At 40.6% G+C, this 27,208-nt stretch overlaps 1 protein-coding gene across 4 annotated transcripts in view; it reads left to right on the top strand.

Annotated features, from left to right (window-relative positions):
• The window catches only part of LOC120574112 (voltage-dependent T-type calcium channel subunit alpha-1H-like), a 129,304-nt gene that overhangs the window by 64,330 nt on the left and 37,766 nt on the right, over window positions 1-27,208 (top strand). For all 4 annotated transcript variants that reach the window (XM_039824204.1, XM_039824205.1, XM_039824208.1 and 1 more), the window contains exons 6-12: window positions 3,231-3,396; window positions 9,867-10,179; window positions 14,202-14,294; window positions 16,685-16,923; window positions 18,647-19,170; window positions 22,640-22,806; window positions 23,070-23,264. In XM_039824204.1, coding sequence (XP_039680138.1) covers window positions 3,231-3,396; window positions 9,867-10,179; window positions 14,202-14,294; window positions 16,685-16,923; window positions 18,647-19,170; window positions 22,640-22,806; window positions 23,070-23,264 — 1,697 coding nt within the window. The remainder of the gene's footprint in view (window positions 1-3,230; window positions 3,397-9,866; window positions 10,180-14,201; window positions 14,295-16,684; window positions 16,924-18,646; window positions 19,171-22,639; window positions 22,807-23,069; window positions 23,265-27,208) is intronic.

Below are 27,208 nucleotides of genomic sequence, written 5' to 3'. Positions count from 1 at the left end.
TAGTGTTGTAACGTTATCCTTGGGACATAAAAAAGCTCCACTTGTTCAGTGTATCAGCGCGGGGACATTTAGCGGAGAGTGAAGCCCACAGGCACACAGACCGAGAACAGCACAACAGCAGCAGCAGCAGCTCCAGGAGCGCACCGCCCATCGCAAGTCCTCTGCGCAGCCGCGTTAGATCCACAACTCCCGCTCCATTGCCCGCGTTGTAAATTAATTTATTAATATCAAGGAACATGCCTGCCACACTCGCAGTTACCCGGTAACTAGACCACCAACGAACAACTGACCTGACGGAGCTTCACGACCGGCAGCATGGTGCTCTGTACCCAGCGCACAGTCATCTTTTCTGGGGTAACTTAACCACTAACTACCGCTTACCTGGAGCACCACGACCGGCGGCAGCTCGCGATGAAATGTGAAAAGTGTCAGCATTCCCTGTACAGCCTGGAACACTGTATTTACGGCCGTGGTTCATTTTCAATATCCTTGAAAAACTTATAAACTTTCTTCTTTGTAATTCCCCTGGAAGTGCAAAGCTCGCAGCTAAACTAGTGTCTGACATCTACTTGACCTACATTCAGAAGACCAGCTGGTTTCAGACCAGTGGTCTGTAGCTATGTCAATTTTGGGGCGTGACAAAGGTACAGACCAGAGCCAATTAAGGTACAGCCAATGAGTTGACGTCAACTATTAGCTTCGTTGGGATTTGCCCGTTTTCAGAGGCAGTTTCAAATTGTGAGATTTGCATAGGAAAGAAGTGTCAATGGGACTTTGAGGTTCTATCTATGTCCTATTTACCCACCGAACTGTCGTTATTCAACTATGACAAGGTAAACTCGGTTTTGCATTCTATCACCCCTTTAAGTTATTATTTATTGAAGAATGTTGTTTCCGTTTGCACAGAATTCTAATTATCATTTTAGTTACCACTTCACTTGGAAAAGATTTTGTTCATCATAGTCATTTTCCTGACTATTATGAATTCACATTAACATATTTAATTACTTCCAGATCTAATCTAAGAAGCAATTTCATAACTTTATTACAATATCTTCTCATAGATTAAGGCCAAAATCCACAGTCTTGCTTCTCTCCACAACACATCAAAGAAAAAAGAAAAGAAAAACATTTTGACTTAATTGAGGATTTTCTAAATATTCCAATATTTTTCTCTTTGTCTCTTCTTGACAACATTACCCCCCATCACATCTTACTGGCTAAAATAATTTTTTATTGCATAGCAATATGAATGTAGTTTTTTTTTTTTTTTTTTATTCATACCTTAGGAAACTTAACTTATCCCTGTAACATGACCTTCTGGATAGGTTTTCCCTTCTCTGTTTCAAATGCTCTCATTGACTCTGCCTCTTGTGCGTCATTAGATTGCATTAGTTTAATTAAACCTACCAGAGTGCATTGTAACTCTGGGAGCGAACATAATGTCACTCGTTTTAAATCTCTTTGCATTTTCTAATCCTGTCTGTGTCGTTCTAAGCAATGAAATTCAATGTACTGCTAAATAACAACTCTCTACCTAAAATAGTGTGTATGGAGAAACCATTCATATTCAATGTTAAGATGTTTGTGTTTGAGCAGACTTCACTGCACAGATGCCTCTATATGAGGCATCTTGTGTACTGTTTACTCAGTGTGTGCATGTGTACATTTCTATGTGCTGTATTCACACAAGTAGACAGCAAAACTCTAGTGTCTCTGAGTATTGCTGTCTACCTTAAACATACACACAGACATATTCTTTTTTTTTTTTTTCAGTTTTTAAGGGTTTTTCATTTTGCCCATCTGTATAACCTCTATTTTGTGAGAATTGGGAAACAGCAAAAGAGGAAAGCCTGTTGACAGATATAAAAAGGCACATATGTTAAAAGTGGTAGATCTCAGTCAGAACACAGGATAATATCAGACAGATTGGGGATGAGACAATGATTTAAACTCGGCATTTCATTGATTTTTCTTGTTTTTTGTTCCACCCCAAAGCCATGACCATATCTCATTAGAGCTCTGGTGTGATGGATTGACCCTAACCTGCCTGGCTGTCACATATCTCACAAAAACACATTATCTCACATGCAACTCTAAGATCTGTAGCTGGTCTGTGATCAGTAAATCTTTAAGGCCTTAATCCCACATATATTGTGACATTTGTGAAAAATCCATTTTAGGAGATTTCACGCTTTGCCACTATGTAGAAAATATGTTCTGGACAGTAACTTTGTGGCTAATGATTGTACACAGATGCACTCATACGGATAAACACAAATAAGACGATGCGCCCTTACGCTGATGAGCCATTCCCTCTTACCGGGGACAGTTAGTACTTCACAAAGTAACACAAAAAATCCACTGTCAGGATACTTTCTAAACTTGTAAACAAGAGGGGATGAAATAATATCCACATTTTGCTCCTTGCTGCATTCAGACATGCATAAATAATGAATGATAATCTTATCCATTAGTGTCTGAGTTTGATTTCCCTCTGACTTAGTGGAAGTGCATTTATTAAGGATAATAGCTTAGATAATATTTAGCTGCTGTCACAACATGCATAATGAACCTTTGTTGAGTTTAGTGCAGTTAAGGCCCATCCTGATAACTGTAAAACTCCCAAACCAACCAGAGCATTCTTTTTTTTTTTTTCATCCTGTCACTAAATGATAATAGGTTCAGGGAAACCTTTCTCCTGCAGTGGCACAGCACAAACAGTCTGGAGATGAGATTTTGGAGACTCAAAAAGATTTCAGTTTGAATATCATTGCCACGGTCAAAATTAGCAGTGACACTACGGAATTGCCGTACTATAAGTGTGGTCATTGTGACAAGGCTGAGTCATATGTGAAAGGGGACAGCTCACGTTGTGAGGGACCTCAGGGACTAGATCCCTGACTCTCGTGACGCTAAACACATCTGACAAGTAGAGATGGATGCTGAACGCGTGTGGTTAGATAATACTAGCCACAAGGAAGAGTAGAGTTCAAACCCCAGAGGATGAAATACTGTCAAACTGTCACTTTCAGTATTTTCATCACTTGTAATTATATTGGCTGTAGGGATGAAGCTTACAAGATCAATAGAGGTTGTCAGGGTGTGTAGTAACCAGTGGGTTAGTAGCTTGATTTAAAGCTCAACTATCTATCATGTATGTGAACACATAGTTACACATAGTGAATATTTCTGATGGTATCTTTTCCCTTTTTTGTCCCACCTTGTAGGTATGAGGATCTTGGTGACACTGCTGTTGGACACCCTACCCATGCTGGGAAATGTCCTTCTCCTCTGCTTCTTTGTCTTTTTCATCTTCGGTATTGTGGGAGTCCAGCTGTGGGCGGGGCTACTGCGCAACCGCTGCTTCCTGGGAGAGAACCATAGGATCATAACGTAAGGATTTTGGCCTTGTGAAACAGTATTTGCATTTCCTCATTTCATTCTGGACCAGAAGTAGCACAAATGGCCCCTAGGAAAACGTCTCTCTTGGTCCATATTCCACTCTAGGTTAGATTTGACGGAAGAAACACTTTGATGAGAATAGGATTTCGGTTCTTTTCCTTGAGTATACACATATGAATCCCATAAAAATAAAACCTCCCTCAGAAGTTGCAATACATTTTTAATTTCCCCCAAACAGAAAAAAAAGTCCATCTGCCCAGCTTTGCAAGTGCTGTTCTCCACACCCATATGGTGACCAGCACTGCCTCCAGCATGCACACATGGGATCTTCAAACATGCTCAGATCACTTAACTCAAACATGTTTCTTTCTTTCTTTCTGCCCTTTTCCCTCTTTCCTTCTGTTTACATCCTTCTTCCTTTTCCTCCCTCTGCTTCCCTCTTTTGCTCCCTCTTGTTAAGAGTTTTTTTTGAGTTGTCATATGGTGTATCAGTCAGATGTTGCCTGCAGCCAAATGAACAGACATTGTAACTTACAAGGATGTAAACCACTGTATGGCCACACACACTCACATGCAGAGAGAGCAAGGAGAGAAAGAAAAAGACCATAAAGAGAAATGTAGATGTGGAGTGAGATAAGGCTGTAGTCTTAGCCCCATGTTATTCAATATATGTGCAACAACCTTGTCTATTATTTAAAACAGTCCAAAGCACTAGTTCTAAAACTCCTACAAAAATAAATAAAACTCCTCTTTGCAGATGATGTGGTTCTCACGTTTTAAGAATGTTTAAAGTAAAGCCTGAATATATTACAAAAAACTCAGATGTGGGTTTGAAAATGATAATATTCCAAAACAAAATAAATAAATAAAAATGTACAAAGAGGAAAACCAGGCCAAGACCAAACAATATAACTGCCTTGGACGTAAAATCAGCATACTGTAACAGGACATTATTAAACAGAAAGAAACATTTCAAACTCCTGGAATTCACCATCTATCTGGGTTTAACCAGATTGACGAAATAGAAGTGAATGACCCATTTCCTTCTACACTGTGCACATTATGAAACTATTTGATAAACCTGAGCTTCCAGATTCATCTTATCTTGTAATACATAAGATGCATCTTATAAAAGAAGAGCAACAGACAAACAAGCACTCCCAAACAAGAGAAACAGGCATTCATGCACTTTCACAGACAGAAAGAAAGAGCCGAGTCACCAATTTAGCTGTGGGGATTGAAATTATGCAGAAGAGAAGAAGAAAAACTGCTTCAGTGTCCACAACCGCAGGAAGCCACAAATGTCACTTAGACATCCTTGAACTAATTCTGTTTTGATGTAATGGTACAAATTGTACCAGAGTTAATGTTGCTGAATCCTTCCTGTGTGTTAGAGAGAAAGACAGAACAAAGAGAGAACAGCGGCTTAATATTTCATAGCCAAGGCTGCTGTGTTTTCTCTCACTGAACAAATGTCTGTCTGACCTCCAGTACAATACGAATCTTGACTATCAGTGGTGAAGTACATTTACTAAAGTACTGTATTTGAGTACAATTCTGAGGTACTTGTACTTTAGAAGTATTTCGATTTCATGCTACTTTATACTTCTGCTCCATCACATTTCAGAAAGACATATTGTACTTTTTACTTCCCTACATTTATTATACTTAACTTAAGTTACTAGTTCTGTACAGATTAGGTTTAATAATAGGAGATATATTCAACAAATAAATTATGATGTATCATTATAGGTTTGTAACAACGCATTATGTAATGTAATATGTAATGAAACGTCAAAATGTAATAAATGTATACTGAATGCAGTATGTAATAAATTTAGTGATGAAAGGTAATACTAATCTACTGAACAAATAGTATATTTTTAAAACTTATTTTGAGTCACCATGATTCACGCTAGAATTCATAAAATGAACATGACAATGTTATAAAAAAATGAATGAAGACATCCATTTTGGTTGGTTATTACATAATGTACCATATTACATTTTTGTGAAAAAGAAATTGCGGAGAAATGTATTATATATATATTGGGCTCAGGCTTTTATTACAGAATGCGGCAGATTATTACATAATGCGGTTGTTATTAAATAATGACGTGAATAGTTATTACATTTTGACATTTTATTACATAATGCGTTGTTATTACATAATAGGTTGTTACAAGGTTAAGATAAGATCTGATCCCCGGGGGGAATTCACAATCATACCACAACATTAAATTGATGTACACAATAATGCATCCAGTAATTATAATACAATGGAGGGGTTTCAGGAAAACATAAATAGTAGGCTACAGCAACAAGCAAACGGTTTACAGGGGGGAAAGGACAGGAATGGCTGGAACAAAATTGGAGTTGATGAATAGACAGTCTGGTAAAGAGTAAGATCCTTTCTCCAACTGGTTCCTCCCTACTAGCACTTCAAGAGGGGATATTACTCTGCACAAAGGCACACTCACTGTTTTGGAGGGCTCTCCATTTTGAAGGGGAAGGTAAAAATAAGCAGGTAAACTGTGGGATGCAAACCACTTTTTACTATGAGTAAGAAACAGATAGATGCCTTGCTCACTGCAGCTTTTGAGTTTTTACGTGCTCTTTCACTTTTAAATATATAAAATAACCTCAACATTTTTTTGCCTGTTTTATTAAATACAGTGCCTTGCGAAAGTATTCGGCCCCCTTGAACGTTTCGACCTTTTGCCACATTTCAGGCCTCAAACATAAAGATATAAAACTGTAATTTTTTGTGAAGAATCAACAACAAGTGGGTCCCAATTATGAAGTGGAACGAAATTCATTGGCTATTTCAAACTTTTTTAACAAATAAAAACTGGAAAAAGTGGGCGTGCAAAATTATTCGCCCCTGCCTTTCAGTGCAGCAAACTCTCTCCAGAAGTTCAGTGAGGATCTCTGAATGATCCAATGTTGACCTAAATGACTAATGATGATAAATAGAATCCAGCTGTGTGTAATCAAGTCTCCGTATAAATGCACCTGCTCTGTGATAGTCTCAGAGGTCCGTGTAAAGCGCAGAGAGCATCATGAAGAACAAGGAACACACCAGGCAGGTCCGAGATACTGTTGTGGAGAAGTTTAAAGCCGGATTTGGATACAAAAAGATTTCCCAAGCTTTAAACATCCCAAGGAGCACTGTGCAAGCGATAATATTGAAATGGAAGGAGTATCAGACCACTGCAAATCTACGAAGACCCGTCGTCCCTCTAAACTTTCAGCTCATACAAGGAAAAGACTCATCAGAGATGCAGCCAAGAGGCCCATGATCACTCTGGATGAACTGCAGAGATCTACAGCTGAGGTGGGAGACTCTGTCCATAGGACAACAATCAGTCGTATACTGCACAAATCTGGCCTTTATGGAAGAGTGGCAAGAAGAAAGCCATTTCTTAAAGATATCCATAAAAAGTGTCGTTTAAAGTTTGCCAAAAGCCACCTGGGAGACACACCAAACATGTGGAAGAAGGTGCTGTGGTCAGATGAAACCAAAATCGAACTTTTTGGCAACAATGCAAAACGTTATGTTTGGCGTAAAAGCAACACAGCTCATCACCCTGAACACACCATCCCCACTGTCAAACATGGTGGTGGCAGCATCATGGTTTGGGCCTGCTTTTCTTCAGCAGGGACAGGGAAGATGGTTAAAATTGATGGGAAGATGGATGGAGCCAAATACAGGACCATTCTGGAAGAAAACCTGATGGAGTCTGCCAAAGACCTGAGACTGGGACGGAGATTTGTCTTCCAACAAGACAATGATCCAAAACATAAAGCAAAATCTACAATGGAATGGTTCACAAATAAACATATCCAGGTGTTAGAATGGCCAAGTCAAAGTCCAGACCTGAATCCAATCGAGAATCTGTGGAAAGAATGGAAAACTGCTGTTCACAAACGCTCTCCATCCAACCTCACTGAGCTCGAGCTGTTTTGCAAGGAGGAATGGGCAAAAATGTCAGTCTCTCGATGTGCAAAACTGATAGACATACCCCAAGCGAATTTTACAGCTGTAATCGCAGCAAAAGGTGGCGCTACAAAGTATTAACTTAAGGGGGCTGAATAATTTTGCACGCCCAATATTTCAGTTTTTTATTTGTTTAAAAGGTTTGAAATATCCAATAAATTTCGTTCCACTTCATGATTGTGTCCCACTTGTTGTTGATTCTTCACAAAAAATTACAGTTTTATATCTTTATGTTTGAGGCCTGAAATGTGGCAAAAGGTCAAAAAGTTCAAGGGGGCCGAATACTTTCGCAAGGCACTGTAGTTCGTATTTTCTCTTTCTAAATTGAAGGATGCAGACTGTGGGCCCTGTCTTGCACCCGGCGCAGCGCAAAGCCCGACGCAAGTGTCTTTGCTAGTTTAAGACCGACGCAGTTATCAATTTCCCATCCAGCGCCCGCGTCATTTAAATAGCAAATTCACCTGCACCCATCTTTGCGCCCATGCGTGCTGGTCTTACAGGGAGGTGTGTTCAGGTGAATTCTTGGCGTATTGCTATCTTGAGCGGGACGTGATCGTGCCAATTGACCAACAAAAACCTGATCTAAAGTCAATAGAGCAGCATTCCATTGTTATTTTAACAGCAAATTAGTAAAATGTGCCTAAAATATTACGCCGCAAATCTGCCATCATAATAGCAATGCGCCGAGTCCAAACGCGCCTGTCTTTTAAAGGGAATGGGAGATGACACTCTGATTGGTTTATTGCATGTTACGCCAAAAAACATACCTATGAATTAATGAAGACACTAAGTACAACCCTTTTGAACCATGTCCCTGGCACACGGACCCTTTTTTCCACCGTTAAACTAGCAGAAGTGGATTTGGACACGCCCTTGCGCTTCACGACGTGCGCTTAGATTGTTAAAATGGGGCCCTGTATGTACAACTCAAATGAATTTAGGGACAAAGTAATGGTTTTCCTTTTGTTTTTATTATTGGAAATCCTACAAATTCAATGACATATTGTTCTAACCCAACAAGAGAGAATTTGAACAAAATTATATTTGACAAAGTAGCAAGAAAGATTGACTTTTCCTCCATTTTTGGCTCAAGCAATAAACATCAGTGTCAGTCATTGAATGAGAGCCTGGTAGTCCACTTCCGCTCCCCACTTTGGGATGGCTTTGATTTGGCAAACCCTACATGTGAATGCGCAAACAGAGGTGGAGTAAATCGGACAAGGATGTAGTGGAGTAACACTGGACTCCCATCTATACAGTAAAACTGATGAAGAGATTCAACTGGGTGGGGACAGTTTATAACAAATACTATAAATAAGACACAAGGTTCATCTACCCCATTACTTTTAGATCATTTATGATAAGAGTGTAAATCACTGATAGAGATTCTGTGGAAGAAGAGAACAAACAGTCTTAATATAGACTCAGTATGAAAATAGTGTGGGAGTAGTAGTTGGTCTCTGTTGTTTGCTAAAAGTGGTTTGTGGAAAATTCAAAGTTATCTGTGATTGGATTGGATGTGTGCATATTTAACAAGCTCAATGATGTATCCACTCTCATTAATTACACTTTTTGCTAACATCTACTTCAGGTTTCTATGCAGGAGCTTACCTTAAATAGCACCATGGATAATCTGATCCTGTTTATTGGTTAAATTAAAGAGCAGTTAAAAACAATAAAACATATAAAAACAGATAATACAAGATTTTATGACGCTAGTGTGGGAAAATGTATAAACCATTGCCATATACACGTAATCCACCCGCAATCCTTGCCGTTCCCAAAACGGCCGGTCTCACTGGACTTACTTTTTAATTGTCATTATATATGCTTACATAGATTGTCATACAGTTCTAATTTTCAACAATGTAACTTCAGTAACAGTTAAAAATATAAAAACAGCTAATATACGAGAATAAAAGTTACAGTGCAGTATAAGAAGGGAACAATTATACCTTGACTGCACTGCAATTATACCTTGGAAGGCACAATAGGAACGATAAAGAAAATTTGTCTCGATGCAAGAAGTGCAAGCAATATTTTGTAATTTTCTGAGAAAGCAAAAGGATTATAATCTGTCGCAGTCAAGGTCCTGGGGAGGATTTGTATATTTCACTTTTGAACCTTAAAACAATGACTTAACCATTCCTGAATGATGACAAATCAGTATTAGACTAGTATTAGACTATTTGATTGGAATAAATCAATGTCCTGCTTCTAATCACAAATCAAATATTCGGTATATTCTATTTTCCTGCAATAGGAAACTGATTAGTTCCTGACAGTGGACATAAATCAGTTCTCAGTGTATCTACAGTGTATTAATAATTTAACCTACTATAGAACTTGCAACAAAAACCAAACACAATATGCTAATACATTATTGTAATGCTATAATAATATGTATCCTTAATTAAGGTATTGTAACAACATGGCCATTTGTTTTTGTCTTTCCATCCAGAATGTACAACTTGTCCATAAGTGAGTACTACATGTCCGAGGAAGGTGAAGACAGCCCATTTATCTGCTCGGCTCCCCGCGAGAACGGGATGCTGCGCTGCAGCAGTGTGCCGCCCTACACGGAGGGCGGGGTTGAGTGCACATTGCCCGCTCCCCACCTAAGTTCAGCTCTGATCGGAATGGGTGGGGCCAGTGTTAACGGCTGTGTTAACTGGAACCAGTACTATAATGTGTGTAAGCGCGGGAACTACAACCCTCACAAGGGAGCGGTCAACTTTGACAATATCGGCTACGCCTGGATAGCCATATTCCAGGTAAGAAGGGGTAAATGTGCAGATTTGGATGTAGAAGCAAAAATGTGGAGATAAGGGTGTTTATTATTGTTTACGAAATTTTGTTGGATAATTTATTTTGAAGAGTGACAACAGTGACACCAGGCTGAAAAGCAGTGTTTTGGTTTCCTCTCTGGTTGAAAGTTTCAAGCCGATTTCACACAAACACACAACACTGATGTCATGGGGTCCTGGAGTACAGTACATCTGTACATCACTTCAATATGAAGTGTATAGTACAAATAATGACGTACTATAGAGCTCTGGGTGCTCACAGCTACAATATAATTCCTCCACGTTTGGAAACAGGAAAATCTAAACACTGATCGGCTTTTGCGACACAGCGTCACGCAAATATGTCACTCAAGTTTAAATATTTCATGACTTTTCCTTCCCACAGTCTTTGTGGTTGTACTGTCGGTGATATGAATTCCCTTCTAATGGATCTGCGCAGCACCCACTGATAGACCTGCCTCTGTGTCTAATAGACTTTGACTTGCACTGCATGACTTTCTCAAAGACACACAAGCATGCAGGCTCCCACGCACACACACACACACACACACACACGCCTGCATGCTTGTGTGTCTTTGAGAAAGTCATGCAGTGCCGTGTTCTTAGCTTGCAGTTAGAAAAGAAATAATTTGTGATGGTTGTGCAAGCATTATTTTGAGCCTCAGGTGAGATTAGTTTTTTTAGCCACGTGTTTGATGTGTATTTTACGATCTGTAGTATATGTTAAAGTTGTAGATGCAAATCATGATTGGAAAAAAGTACACATTAGCTGTGGGTTTGGTCAGGAGGTGCTGCTACCTGCACACTCGGATGTAGCGGTGTAACATGACCATCCATTTCTTATAGTCTGTGTGTCTAAAATTTGTAAAATTTCTATATTGCATGTAAATTATAATGCATGCAACATTAAGTTGGAAATTCCTCTACAATTTAAGAAACATCTGCAAAAAGTATTTGTGGTAGCCTAGATGTTATTGTTTGTTTATAAAAGAACCATTTAAATTATGAATACATAATACACTATATATAAACTTTATAAATTATAGAGTGTGGTCTAGACCTACTCTACTTGTAAAGTGTCTCGAGATAACTCTTGTTATGATTTGATACTATAAATAAAAATGTATAATTGAAGTTGATAAGTGAATGGAAACAAGAACAGAAACAGTAAAAGATTTGATGATTAAATTAAATTAAAGTGTCTGAGATACAGACACAGAGGGAGAAAGATAGAAAGTTAGTTTAAATAAAGAGAAGGCTCTCCTGAATGTAAAATGAGTTGCTTGGCTTGTTATCCCAGTCTACAGACGTGTATTCCCTCAGTATCTGCAAATATAAAAAAAAAAAACATAAATTAAACATTGCAGCGCAGGGTTTTGAAAACAGCCAGTGGTTCCAAATTGAGTTAATTCAGGGTTACCCTTGGACTCCTGTAGCTAACAACTAGCTGTTAACAAGTCAAGTTGAGAACCCACCACAACCGCGGCTGCGGCTGGATTGGGTCCTCACCTGGTGTATGATAACACTTGATTTTATGGGAGATTGCCAATTAAACCTAGTTCTAACCCACGGTTTAAATGGAGTGACCTCTGTCAACGCTAAGAAGAGAGCACACGAGAAAGGAGCAGAAGTGACAGTGAAGGAATAATAAAAATAAGAGTGGGGAAAGGGAGAAAGAAAATATGACATATGAAGAGGTGGAGGAGGGTTGGGTGGAGAGATAAAGGATCACTAGGGGAGCATCTCATGGCTATCAGGCCAATGCTTCTGTCAACCTACAGGTTAATGACTATCGACCACACACACACACACACACACACACACACACACACACACACACACACACACACACACACACACACACACACACACACACATTCTGCCAGACTGTCCATTAGGGCTCAAGAACAGTGTTTTTTTTTAAGTCATTCACCAGTGACAGCTAAGAACGTACTCTCTGATCCGCTTGTATGTCATTAGTTTGTAACAGGACTCAGTGTTTTGCGCGCTACATCTGATCTTAAAGCTGCACAAAGTAAGATTGTGAAGATCCAGGACTTTGCCAACAAATTTGAACATCGACAACTTCTCAGTCCCTCCCCCCTTTCTGCTGAAGTCCAAACCGTCTCCTAAGCCCCTCCCACACAATGGAGTTTGACAAAACTGCATGTCAGACAACATTTTCAATAACTAAAACACCAACACAATGTTAACTTTACTCACCAACATAACTCACCAACAGTAAAACGATGCTAACTAGCAGGCTACTGTTAGCCATTTCAGCATCATATAAGACCGACCACTGTGCTAACGTTACTATTATCCTCACCAACGTAGCTTTGTGGACTTTTGACTGCTAATAACCAAGTGGAAGATAAACCATTTATGGTAATTATGTTACCTGTCGAGAAGAAATGTGGCTACATCTGCATCGTTCTTCAGACCTTTAAAATCCCGGAGCTCACGCCACCTCTGAAAAGCCACTTCACCACCGGAGTTTTGGGAAACATTTCTGCAGCTCGTGCGCAGGGAGGGGGGAGGGGAGAACGCTCTTATATGCGTGTGCCTGAGCAGTGATTGACAGGCAGATAGACCCCCCCTGTGGCCCTGATTGGAGAAAATCAACCGGGAGCGGTGGAATTTTGCCAATCGCACTACAGGCTGTAGGTGGTGCCAGAGGAGCTGGATTTTTTTTATATTACATAATTCATGTAGTACTACTGGATCATAGGGTCAGTTTCAGCAAATATGACAGAAAGTTACTTTTATAAGACTTACCTACTGCATCTTTAAAGGAGCAGAAGATAGGGATGGCCTGGGGGTCACTGAGTGATTTGTTCAGGTTATCGTGTTTGTCTCCTCTCTTAAATTAAACCAACGTCAGCTGAGAATGTTCTCTTTCCTGCAAAGCATATCGTTGACTTTTACAACATGCCTTGACACAAGATGAAGATTTGTAGTACGTGCTGCTCAAGAGATGATGGTCCTTTATGAATTGTCCTTCCATTTTGAGAAAGAAGATATGGGCTTTTAATGCCACCAAAATTCGAATTCTTGATACATTGTATGTGTAAGGGTCAAATGGTCTTACAGTACATGGCTTGGCTAAACCCGCAATGGTTGTTTGGTTTTCTTGTTTTTCAGTTGATATGTTAACTACCAGACTATTAGTTTCGTTGACTAAATATATGTATGTCAGGTCGGATTGCTGTTTGTGTAATCTGTTTGTTTGCACAATGATTACATTTTATAGCTTATTTTTGCTCACTCTTTTGTTAATCTGGTGCAAGATGAGCACTCCAGCAGAGAGCGGATTAGTCACCTCGGTCTTTTTTTTGTGTCTGTGTGTATGTGTGTACACAATATGCATTTGTGGTGTATGTTTATAATAGCTTTGTGTATGATTCTTACAAAAGTATGCATGCATGCACACGCCTGTTGGCACGTGTGTTGTTGTGAACATGTGTTTAGTGTATGTTTGCTCTTACCGTTGTTGCTCTGGCAGTTCATGTTTTAATGTGCTGTGCTAGCTGAGGTGTAAACGTTGAGGTGTGAGTGTATTGTCGGATTGGTTGAGCTGAGCCACTGCTTTTATGTCTCAGCATTTTGACTGCTCATTAGCATAGTGGCTACATGAAAGAGCTGCGTCAGTCCCCTGGTACAAACATGCATGCATGCATGCATGCACACACACACACACACACACACACACACACACACACACACACACACACACACACACACACACACACACAAGGTTGGAGAGACACCACAGGCTTTCTTCAGAGGAATAGCCATTAAAAACTGAATTGAAAATGTGCAGCATCTGACTGCTGTGTACTTTGAATGTCTGTCATGTTTGTCATATGTTTTCAAAGAAAAAGCAAAAAGCGATGGGCAGAGCCACTAAAGAATGTTTTTTTTTTTTTTACTTTCCCGTTCACTATAATACAATGTCTGTCTCTCTGTCTTTTTGTCCCCAACACCAGGTCATCACTCTGGAAGGATGGGTAGATATCATGTACTATGTCATGGATGCTCACTCCTTCTACAATTTTATATATTTTATACTGCTCATTATTGTAAGTACCCCCTTGTATTTATTTGTTGTTGTTTTTTTCAGTTTTTTTTAAATTATTTTTTTATATTTGAATTAAAATAGCAAGTTCAAAATGTGCAGCACAATTAATTAAAAGCTAAACTTTTGATTGGGTCCCAAATTTCTGGCCCAGATCTACATAGACCAACATGGGTCTTGTTTGAAACTGAACCAAGAAATAAAAACACTCCAGCATTTAATGAGTCCAAACCAAGTACATTTTTCATTGTAATCCTGACTTGCTATAGTTTTCTAAAATAAGCAGCAGCCCCTTAGTGACTGGTTCCTTAAGATGGCTGCCAGAGACGGCAACAATGAAGCCTTTAATAAGCTCAAACTCTTTGCTCAAGTGTGCCGTTATGATCTAGGTAACATCTTTACTCATTCAGCTTAAAAACCCCAAATGAGGAAGCTCAGATGGTTTGTAAAAATGATAGCTGATTTTCTTTTTACCTTGTCACCTCTTTTAGCGCAGTCAGAGTTTTTTTGTGATTGTTGCGGGCAAAAATCCTTGATTATGCGGCACGTTTTCTTAAAAAATGCGATGAAATTGCGGGAACTTGTTTGATGAAAAAGAAAAAAAAAAGTGATTCCCCCAACACCCTGCTTTTCGATGATGTTCACGTCACGTAATTACGTCACTTCATAACGTTCCCATGGCAACAGGGGAAAATGGCTGCTCTTGTGTGAAGTAAACGCAACTTTCTGCTAAGATATATGTGACTTTTTTATCGCAATGAAAATGCGGGGATTATGAAATCATGCAAGCCCCGCATATTTTGCGCGAAAATCGGCAATTTATGCGGCGAAAGTGTGGCGTATTTGAAAAAATGCGGCCCCCGCATAAATAGGCGGACTTTGGCTAATTATGCATTGAATTATGCGATCGCATAATCGCGTTTTTCTTCGAGTATCAGCCATCTGTAGATTCTGGTTTTGCACATGAATTACAAGTGGGTTCATAATATGAAGTTATGTATGCCATTATGTTTACATCTACTATTGAACTTAGCACTGAAATATACTTTTCTTTAATCCTGCTCCTCTTTACACAGCTCTACACAATCTGCAGCTCAACAAAGATGCATATGTAACATGTTGCTCCTGAAAGATATTTTTGTGTACTTGCATTCCAGTGCTGCTTTGAAATACCCAGAATAACCTTTCGAAAGCAAGCCACTAGACTCTGCTTGGAGCAAAACTCCCCTCTGTAGAACCTCGCAGAATTCTGTATAATTTCACTCTTATCACGCTGTTGTTGGCGTTTTCAAAGATCCCAGCTTAAGCTATATTTCACAAGGCTGTATGAGCTCCCTACCTGCCTGTTGTTAAATATAAAAGTGCTTAATATGCGTTCAGAGGGGGAGAAGGGAGGAAAAAGTGTTTGGGAGAGAGAAGAAGGGAGTGGAGGAAGAGCTGGAAGAAAAACAAAGTGATTAATATAGAAAGTGGGTGAGACAGAAAGATAAATGGAAAAGAAATAAAAAAAAGATGAAGAAAGTGCTCCTTTAATTTCCTAGCGCTCTTTCAGTAACATCCAGTTATGGCCTGTTAAATAGACAGAGATGTCCAACTTCCTGTCAAGGCCGTCTCATCAGAGCATGATTAAATTTCAAGATTTCTAAGCAATGATAAAAACAAAGTCAGTTTTATCATCCCAGAGCTGGCCAAATTTCTGGATCTTATCTGGCTTCTTGTTGACACAGTGTTTTATTTCACTTTTAATAACACCTTGAGGAGGGTTGACGTGATGCAGTGAGTTATTCCTGAAATAAAATATTGACGCAGTAGTTTAACAGCTAGGGGAAAGGTTTCACTCATACTGTATGTAACAGCACTTAAAGGTGCCCTGCCACATGTATTTCATTACTTTGTGGTAATGTCTGAAGTTCTACCATGGACTCTGTAAAATTTTTTACTTTGTTTCAAGCCATTCTAGCGTGGTATAGAAAGCCTGCAGGAAGACTCAGCTCGATTTGTGCCAGTTCTCATTAATATTCAACGAGCTAAGCTGCTTGACTCTGATTGTCTAACAGCTAGCCAATGAGAGCCTGGCTATCAGCATTCTTTACCCAGCACAACTGGGCGAGCTCATTAATAGTAATGAGCTCAGGCAACACAAACACTTTTGTAATTGGCCTGATTTCTCCGCTTATTTCTTTTCAGTGGCTAGAGCTGACAGAGGAGGCAGCAGTTCATTTCCACATTCACGACATAACACAAACACATATGGACCTAACACATTTCAAAAACTACAAGTAAAAACGGTTTTGTGTGGCAGGGCACCTTTAATAGAGTGTGTTTGTGGGATGACAGTTTACACAACTGCTCCTATATCATTTTCATCTCTATTCTTTACCACCCCCCGACCAGGTGGGCTCTTTCTTCATGATCAACTTGTGCCTCGTGGTCATCGCCACCCAGTTCTCCGAGACAAAGCAAAGGGAGAATGCTCTGATGAGGGAGCAGCGTGCTCGCTACATGTCCAACGACTCCACGCTCGCCAGCTACAGCGAACCAGGCTCATGCTACGAGGAGATGCTACGCTACATTAGCCACCTTTATCGCAAGTTCACCCGCAGACTGCAGAGGATATACTCTGGATGGCACAGGTTAGTTATGGGCTGCTTTTGTGTGAGTAATGTGTCGTGACAGGGTTTCCACGGGGTCTTAAAAAAGTCTTACATTTGCTGAAGTATTGTGTTCTTGAATAATTTTAAACAGGTCTTAATTTTCCTACGTCCATGCAACGCTACCTCTAATGCTAATTGTTTTTTTATTCCATTGTGTTGTAGTTCTTTCTTTCGCTAGTTCAAATATAATTTCGCTGTATTACGACAGCAAATGAGACCAACACGCAACTTATATTGCAGCCAATCAGGTTTTGTGTTATCGGCACGAGTCTGTTTTGTGATTTGCACCACAGACATGAAAATGATTTTATTCTTCGGCTATGGGGAAGTACTTGGCTTGAAAAAACTGAAATTAGGGCTTAATTGATGTTGAGATAAAGGTCTTGAATTTCATTCATAATGGTCTTAAAAAGTCTTAAATTTGACTCTGTGAAACCTGCAGAAACTCTGCATAAAAGGAGCAGTAATTAAACAGGAAAAACACCCAAACTGGTCGGTGGTCAAAGTTTGGGACCAGTGCTGGACTCATTTCACGCATGCATGTACTGTAGATTTTCATGTGATATTACAATATACAATTATAATCACACTTCCCACAGGTTAAATGAATCACGCCTTGCTGGTCCTCCTGTGTCTATTTGCAGCATTGTACGAGTCATGAGGGGAAACTTAAATGTATTTTTTTTTTTTGTTATGAGCCTTTAACAGTGTATTTGGCAATTTTGTAAGCTCACAGTATGACATTATGCATAGTGCCCAAAATTGTTGAGAGCGACACACACACACACACACACACACACACACACACACACACACACACACACACACACACACACACACACACACACACACACACACACACACACACACAGTGCTTAAAGTGGAAAAAAAGGTGCCGGTACTCTCTTGCATTGAAAAATCATTATGACATTTGAGATTTCTACGTTGAAAAACTAAACTTGGAGTTATTGCTGGTACAGCAACAATCCTCCATTCTCTTGACAGCTTCAGTCCCCTCTCTGTCTGGCCAGCAAGTGACGGGATGCCGCTACATGTTTTGCAGCCCAGTTTTTTATCTTTAAAAACGAGCCAACGTTGGTTTGAAGCTCATTAATCACACCTGATGTTTCTGGTTGGACTTGGACCTCTGTCGACGTGTCTGGCTCCGGCACACGCATTCTTTTAGTACCTTTCTGAAGCCAGGCTAACATAACGACTTACAAACTCGACACACTTCTTTTTAGTTTCTAGGATTTCAGCAGTGAAAAATCGGTTACGGTCAGGCTTTAGGCAACAGACAGCTTTTTCGAACTAGTGCCCGTGGAGAAGCGAACTTCTGATAGGGTGGGCCGACTGCTTGCCTTTACGTGATTCGTCAAGATCTGAGGTAAGTCACGTAGTGCCCTCTGGGTAGTGTAGTTTATGTAACGTTAGGGTCATTACCAGTCTCTCTTACACTGACGCTTTCTCTGTCAGTGGTAGACTACCGGCTACATGCGAGAAATAGCGGTACGCAAGAAAAAGTGCAGGTACACTTAAGAGTAAAATGTAGAAGTGTGAGGTGAGTACCAGCCCACTTCGAGCACTGCACACACACACACACACACACACACACATTTTCTATAAACCTGGTTATAATACTTTCTCCATCCATGTTCTGTTATTTTTTTATTATCAATGTCTCCTGTTCACCTTTGACCAGTAAAAGGCGTAAAAAGGTGAATCCTAATGGCGGAGGCAGTAACGGCGGGGGTAACGGGCACGGCCACGGCTCCAGCAGAGGCTGCGGAGGCTTAGGCCCCGGTAGCGCATTGTGGTTGAGACCGATCCATAACCTTCTGCAGCACCATCAGCACCAGCACTGCCGCCTCAGCAACGGGGGCCAGCACACCATCAGCGTAACACCCGCCGAACACACTGACGGTGAAGGAGGGGAGGAGCTGGAGATGAAGTCCCTTCCTGTCCGGAGAGAAAGTACAAATGGAAATGGCGGCAGCGGCGGCCCGTCCACTGTTACCCAGGGCATGGGGGCATTGCTCGGGCGTCTGAATGGCGGGATGAACTACCCAACGATTCTGCCGTCGTTTGTGTGCAGCTACAGCAGTAAGACGCCGCCCCCCCACTCTCAGCAGCGTGGGCACAGTCCAGAGCAGCACCCACCAAACCACCCAGCATCTGAACACACAGAGACACTGAACAAGCTCTACCAGCTCATGGGACAGCACAGTAAGAGGGCACACACAAAAATACAATACTGTACACACTCCGTAGACTGTAGAAAAAACATGAATGTAGAATCTGTTCCATCCCCTGTAGGTTTATTGAGGGACCTTTTCTAAGTTTGGAGTTTTTGAGTTTAGTGGTTTGCATCATCTATTTCCTAGATCGAAAATTGCAACTAGGTTAGGGAGTGGAGCCTGAGTAAGCTTCTGGCAGCAGCAGCCATTTTGACTGAGTGTAACAACCTGAGTCACATCACAACGTCACACCAATCAGACAAATATGCCATCAAACATACCCCCTTTTTAAAGCTTTATAAGCCTGTTATTTATTTCATAATGGAACAATACTTTCATATTTCTTTTATTTTTCCTGTTTTTTTTTGTTCTTCTTAAAGGTATTTCATTACTTTGTGGTAATGTCTGAAGTTCTACCATGGACTCTGTAACATTTTCTGTGGAAAAAATGCCTTGGTTACCTTGTTTCAAGCCATTCTAGCGTGGTATAGAAAGCCTACAGGAAGACTCAGCTCGATTTCTGCCAGTTCTCATTAATATTCAACAAGCTAAGCTGCTTGAATCTGATTGGCTAATTAGCAATTAGCAACAATTAGCCAATGAGACCCTGGCTGTCAGAATCCTTTACCCACCCCAACTGGCGAGCTAATGAATAGTAATGAGCTCAGGCAATATGACGTCAGACTGACCAGCTTTTGTAATTGGCCTGATTTCTCTGCTTATTTCTTTTCAGTGGCTAGAGCTGACAGAGGGGGTAGCAGTTCATTTTCACATTCACAACACAACACAAACACATATGGACCTAACACATTTCAAAAAATGCAAGTAAAAATGGTTTTATATGGCAGGGCACCTTTAAACTTCTATTTTTAATGATTCACTGTCCTTCAACTCCCCTTCTCAATCTGTAGTTGATGCAAATACCCAGGTTTGACCTGAGGTAGCCTCTGGCTACATCTACGGTGTGTGTGCATGTGTCTCAAGCAGCACTTAGAGAGTCCTGACAGGTAATCCATGTCTCAAGTGCTGCAGTCATCAGTGCAGAGAGGTGGATAAAGGGGAGGATTGAGGGAATCAGCATGGTATTTGGAGAGCGGGGGAACGTAAGCAGTGCGTATTAACACAGACAAAAACACAGGTATACAATGTTATTTGAAAAATGTGGCAGTTGAAAGAAGTAGAGGCATACAGTATGACATATTCACATTTAGAAGGAAAGGCAAGGAGGGGAAGACAGAGGAAAATAAATTAGATCAGTTGAGATAAAAGAGGGGAGGGAGAAGGAGAGAAAACGGAGGGTTAGCTGGGGAGCGGCATGGGGCGGATAGAGAACAGGACAGAGCAGAGTGGAGACAGCATCAAACTGTGTTGGTTGCACAGGAAACTGAAAAAGCAGCAGAAGTATGATAGATTGTCTGTTCTGTCCTAATGAAGTGAGACTGCTAACAAGCTCACATTTACACACTGCTGGCTGCCGACACTCCAGACATAATTAAGCGCACATGAATTAGTTCCTTACTGTAGCGAAGAGTTACTGTGTGACACATGATTAAAAAAAACACACACCACGAGTGTGTTCAAAGTGTTAAATGTTGAATACACCTCGGATCTGCACACAGTCAATAGGATTCCATTGGAGAGTGAAAGTATCACTACTAATGTGGGATTTAATGGTTTGCAGTTGACTGAAAGCTAAAATCTAAATAAGTCAATATTTTCCAGTGACTGCTTTCAGCGTTGTCACATGTCTCAATCTTTGCTAAACCTTGCATTTTAATGGGATAAGAGTTTAAATGCTTTTTGTGGGGGGGGGTGAATAGTCCCTTTTTACTGTTCTCAGGAATATTATTTTTTAAGCCTGGGGCTCTCAAATGTAATTATAGATTTAACGTAATCTAATCCAACCTAATGTAATATAAGGTAATGTGAGGTTGGGGGGGTGAATTTAAACAAGCTTTTTGCCAGACAAATATGTAGTCCCTTGAAGGCATTTGCTAAAAGAATTTGTAAGAATACAAACAATATGTCAAGAGTTGGAGTCAAAACATGTCGCTTAATAGACATGGCAAAAAAAAATTGTAGCAGGGGTACTCAAGAGACTATAAAATACAATGAAACATGATGACAACTCTCACAGCCTTTTTTTTTTTTTATAGCTTGAGGTATTAGATAGTGTTGTAAACAATAAAGTGTCCTGCTGTTGAAGCCGTATTTGAAGAGCTGATGTTTCCAGAAGTCATGTTTAGCTGCGTTGCAGTTCCTTCAAACTGGCTTTAACAGGATGTAGTCAGAGAACAGAGGCCGAGGAGAGTCAGCCAGGGTCTCGTACAGTACTGTGGGCGAGCTTGCAGGACTCGCTGGAAACCAGCTTGTTTTTGCTCCGGACTAAAATAGGACATCCCTTCAGCACTGCATGCAAAATGGCATGTATATTATATTCTTATGGTTTTATCATTAATCCATAAGTTTTACTGTCTTTGTCTCTCTCTTGTCCTAATGTTCTCTTTTTTAAAAGCATACAGTTCTGTCTCTCTTTGATACAAAACACAAGCCTTTTTAACGAAGGGAGAAATTTGTTAAAGAGCCCCTATCATGCTCTTTTTCAGCATCATATTTGTACTCTTTGGGTCTCCTAGAATAGGTTTACATGCTTTGATGTTCAAAAAACATATTATGTTTCTCATACTGCCCATTGCTGCAGCGCCTCCGTCTGAAATGCTCTGTCTGAGCTCTTGGCCCGCCTTCCTGAAAAGCCAGTCAGAGTCTTCTGTGATTGGTCAGTTGGCCAACTCTGTTGTGATTGGTCTACTTAATTCAAACAATCCACTGGCGGGCTGTGTTTGCTCAGGCAACACCTATGGGCAGCATATATGAGAAACTGGGCCTGCTTTCTCAATCAATGACATCAGGAATTTCAAACAAGAATGTGGGTGCGCCGTTTTCAGGCAGTGAACAATTTGGAGTGAAATGTGTTTTTTTGTACTTACATAATACATCTATTGCATACACAAAAAGCTATGTAACACGCTTAAAGAAAAAAAGCATAATAGGGGCTCTTTAATTGATTTAAATCTAAACTAAATACACACACCTAAGGGTATCATTTTGTTAAGTTTCTCTTAATATTGTGTTCTGACTGTCAAGCCACCATTATTGAAAGGAGAGAAGGGAGAAGTTGATAAGAATGTTGATAGACTCATCTGAGTCACCTTCAGTTACCCAGCAGTCACAGCAATGAGCTTAATGAGCAGCAGCGAATGCTTTGCAAAAAATGTTTTCCCTGCGTTTCACCTCTCAGGCTACTTTCTTACTGCAGCTTGTCGGATGAGGTTGTTGACTTCAGGCTTAGCTCTTTTTCTGTAAAGCTTAAGCGACCACAGCAGCACACAAGGACAGCCAGGGAAAACCCCCTTTGCAGCGTCTGACCGTCTCCACCCGTTCTCCCCCCCCCCCCACAGGTCGCCAGAGGCTGCTGTACCAGCTGGCAGGCGTGGTGCCCAGCCCTCTGCTCTTGGAGCTGCTAAGCTGCCCTATGTGTGCCCGCAGCCTGGAGACCCTAGAGCTGGAACTGGGAGACCTGGAGGGAGGCAGGGGAGAGGCTGATGGACTGCAGAACTTCCCCCAGGTCAGGCCGTGCGTGGGTGCACTAATGAACAGTGAGGATGAAGGTTGTGAAAGTGATTATTTGGCATTAATGACGGTGGTGATGACGGCCAAATAAAAGTTCCCAATGGGTGAAAGTGTTAAAAGAAATCAGGCAATATATTATTTTTGAATTTTTAATTGCATTTCAAAAAATAAAACAACAATAATTACTATATAAAAGAGTTATTGTATCCAAAACCCTCCAGTGAGCATTTTTAAATGACTCCCCTATCTTCGCTCTAGGGGGGAGATCTGAGAGGCGGGCGAGGTCGGAGCAGACGGCGAGGGGTCGTGGAGTACAAAAATGGAGTGGTTCGGGCCTGGGTAGGCTTCAGGGAAAAACTGAAGAGGATTGTGGAAAGTAAATACTTCAACCGAGGGATCATGATCGCTATCCTCGTCAATACTCTCAGCATGGGGATAGAGTACCACGAGCAGGTAAGAATTCATGCGATGTAGGGAGAATGAAAGCCGTGGACAGTTCACATCATTGACTATGTTTACATGCACGTAATATTCCGTTTTTTGCCCTTAATCCAAAAAAGACGATATTCCGACTAAGCTGTTTACATGGCTAATGAAAGTGAATATTCCACTACTGCTCCCGTTTTCATGTAGCCATGCTAAATACGATTTTTTCAAAGTTTACCAGCGGTGGCGGACTTGTTGGACCGTGCGAACACACCGTCCCTCTTTCATTCCTTCAACCAGCTTCTTGGAAAGGTCGGCGTAGCGATGTGCACGCATGTCCTAAAACCTTGATATCCAAGTCTTTGATAGTGTTCAAAAGTAGCTGTGTTTCTCCTTCTTATCGGGTATATATTGTCATATTCGGAATAATAGTGGAATATTGGTGTGCATGTAAACATACTCATTAGTTCAAAACTACTGACCTTTATAGAGAAACAAGTAGTTTGGTGAGAACTGTTGGCTGTCAGACACAGCATTTGTGTGTGTGAAACTGGCATTTGGCTGTCTGAGAGTATAACGAGAGGAAATGAGAGTATGGTGGGGGAGGAGACGGGGGGCGACAGGGGTGGACAGGGGTGATGGAATGAAGGAAGAAGGGAGGAGTGGAGGAGCAGTACCCACTCTCTCTCTTTCTCACACGCAAATACACACTCTTTCACACACACTCCAGGATTATGTCTCTAGTTTACCCTGTGTGGCCAACATCTGGGAAGTATCGGCTTAGTGGTACAGCTCCCCCTTCCCTCGCTCCACTGTCGCACACTCGGACACTCTCATTCATCTACAGAGTTTTTACACCGTCTATTATATATGCACACATACATACACAGCTTTTAAGTTTCCCAGAAGTACAGCAAATGGATAAAAAACCCAAAGAGAAGATTGTGGTGCATGCACACGGTCTATTCCATCCTTTCCCCTCTCTGTCTCTCCTTTTCTCCCTCTCCTCTAATTCCCTCTCCGGGGGATGTGTGTGTGTTTCTATCTTTGTGGTATAAACATAAGAAGCGACTGGGAGAGTCATGGCCTTATTGGGCCAATAACATACACACACACACACACACACACACACACACACACACACACACACACACACAGAGACTGAAGTGTTATGTAAGAGTTCCTACTCCCCTCAGTACTCCTCATCCCCCTGATGTGACACCTAGCCAGACTTTATAAACTATTAGTGTATGTGTGTGTGGATGTGTGTGTGTGTGTGTGTGTGTGTGTGTGTGTGTGTGTGTGTGTGTGTGTGTGTGTGTGCGCTGATTTGTGAAAATGGATTTCAAATACATTGTCTGGCATCTCAAATCAGACAAATTCGGGTGCATATCTCTGTTGTGCTTTTGTTCCTCCTATTCTTAAGAGCAAGGTCATATGCAGAGTTGTATGCAAACACAAAATTGACACAGTATTTCATTCATTGATCACTGGTCTGTCAAACATAATGATGGTAGTGAAGAGCAATGTCTAAAGCAAATAGTTCAGAATGCTCATTTTGGATGATAGTAACATACTGTAATATGGTTAAGCACTTCTAATTATTTATCGAAACCACTCAGTTACAAAGGATCATGACAATCTAGAACTGCTACTATAAACCAAAGTGCATTATGGTGTAACGCTGACAACTCAAGGGCACTTTGATTAGATTTACTAATGGAGGGAGAAGAGTGTTTCTTTTCATTTTCCCCACCCACATTTTTCTCGCTGGCCGCAGAACTTGGAAAAAACCTGCTTCTCTAACCCTTAAAGGAACACGCCGACTTATTGGGACTTTAGCTTATTCACCGTAACCCCCAGAGTTAGACAAGTCGATACATACCCTTCTCATCTCCGTGCTATTGTAACTCTGTCTGACGCCCCCAGCGCTAGCTAAGCCTAGCACAGATCCTGGAGGTAACTGGTTCCAACTACCCTACTGCTCCGAATAAGTGACAAAATAACGCCAACATGTTCCTGTTTACATGTTGTGATTTGTATAGTCACAGCGTGTACAAATAACAAGGTCACTATGCTTTTACTATCAAGTAATTGTTGACTCTATTACTCCAACTCTGAGCGAACTCCAGGCGAACTCTCTGCTCCTCACCACGTGGCTTCTCAGGTGCTGCGAGCAAATCACTCCGCCCAAGTAGCAGAAGTAGCAGTGCTTCGCCTTTCTGAGAATATAGTTCCTAGTTTGTATACGGTCAGTGTAACGCTTATCAGTTCAATTTTCTAAGCACAAACGGACGTTTTGAAAAACAGAAAAATGGGTTAAAATATCCAATTTTTAATTTTTTTCCACCTTGACAAATAAAAAAATTTGATCTTTAACCTGTTTTTCCAATTTTCTGTTTTTTATTCAGAGGATCAGAAATTGAGAAAATTACAAAATTTAATCTGAGCTCCAATTATTCAATACTGCAATGGTATTCTCTTTCTCTACTTTGCGGAATATGCAGGTCATTAACTGCATGTGGACCAAAATGAAAAACTGATAGACTTTGGGGTCAGAGGTGCTTGCAACTGATGATTTCGAGTGTGTGTGGGGGGGACGTAGCTAGGCGGAACGAGGGAGAGAATACCATTGCAGTATTGAATAATTGGAGCCCAGACACAATTTTTTAATTTTCTAAATTCCTGATCCTCTGAATAAAAACAGAAAATGAAAAACAGGTTAAAGATCCAATTTATAATTTTTTTTTTTATTTTTTACTTATCAGTAGTTTTCTCGGTTTCTGATCTGTAATAAGCTAAGAATCAATAATCGGTGTGAATAAGACATTAATGGCGCTCCTGAAAGTTCCCTTCCTTCCACATGGCTGTCCATAATGTTGCCATCAGAGAGAACAGGAACCAGAATTCAGTGTGCTGAGTAAATAACATCAAAGCACAAAACGAGAGAAGACATCGATGTATGATTATTGAACTGAGTCCGTGCAAGCCTTCAGCTCTCAGTGTTGAGCCCTTCAGCTATTGCTGTATTTTATTTTGTATTGTTTTAATCTACAATGTCAGCCATAATGTACTCTCCACTCTCGACACACTGTTAACAAGTAAAGATACATTTGTACTCTTAGCAGGCATAAAAACTGCTGTGTAGCATATGCCAATTATTGTCCTGCGAGGCAGCAGTATGCTCTTTAATTTCTCTGGTGTGACGGCCACAAAGGTAATGAAAATGCCTCTTTTCCACTGTTAAGTAATAATGCAAAGTATAGGAATCTAGTATTTTGACTGCTTGACAAAGCTCTTTTAAAGCTTTGTTTGAATTGCTAATAAAGTTTGTATGTGCTGGCTGGTCAGTGAAAGTCAAACAGCAAACAGCTTGTCTCTCTGTCGTCTGCATAGCTCTGTTGAAAAACTAAATATGGCATTGTTTTCCTCACCATGCAGGACACTATTGACATTATTTGGTGCCCTTTTTGTTTTTTTGCACAGGCTTTTCTGCTTTGGTTTTCAGTTATTCATTACTTCATTACTGTCCCAATTAACTCAATAGCTCATCAGCCCAAAACAGTAACGATATAAAAAGAAATGCTGTGTGCTTTAAATTACATAACCCTGTACTGCACCCAAACTTCCCTGGCCCAGGCTACACCCTTCCACTAAGTTTTAATCAAAATTGGGCCAGTAGTTTTTCCGTAATTCTGCTGACAGACAGACAGACAGAGACGCAGGCATCAGGCAGACAGACAGACAGACAGACAGACAGACAGACAGACAGACAGACAAACCTCACAGGAGGTTTGTATGTGTGTGTTTAAGTTGGAGTGAGGTCATGGGAGATGCGCTGTGTAGTATGGCGCCCTCTGTCTGTGATCATGATCTTCAGTTGTACTTCAGCAGAAACAGTGGTTTGAATTGGTTGTAAAAAACATTTTTTTATCAGAATGTACATATATATATATATATATATATATATA

Source organism: Perca fluviatilis, chromosome 15 (assembly GCF_010015445.1).
Source record: "Perca fluviatilis chromosome 15, GENO_Pfluv_1.0, whole genome shotgun sequence".
NCBI lineage: Eukaryota > Metazoa > Chordata > Actinopteri > Perciformes > Percidae > Perca > Perca fluviatilis.
This window is presented reverse-complemented; position numbering and strand designations above follow the sequence as displayed.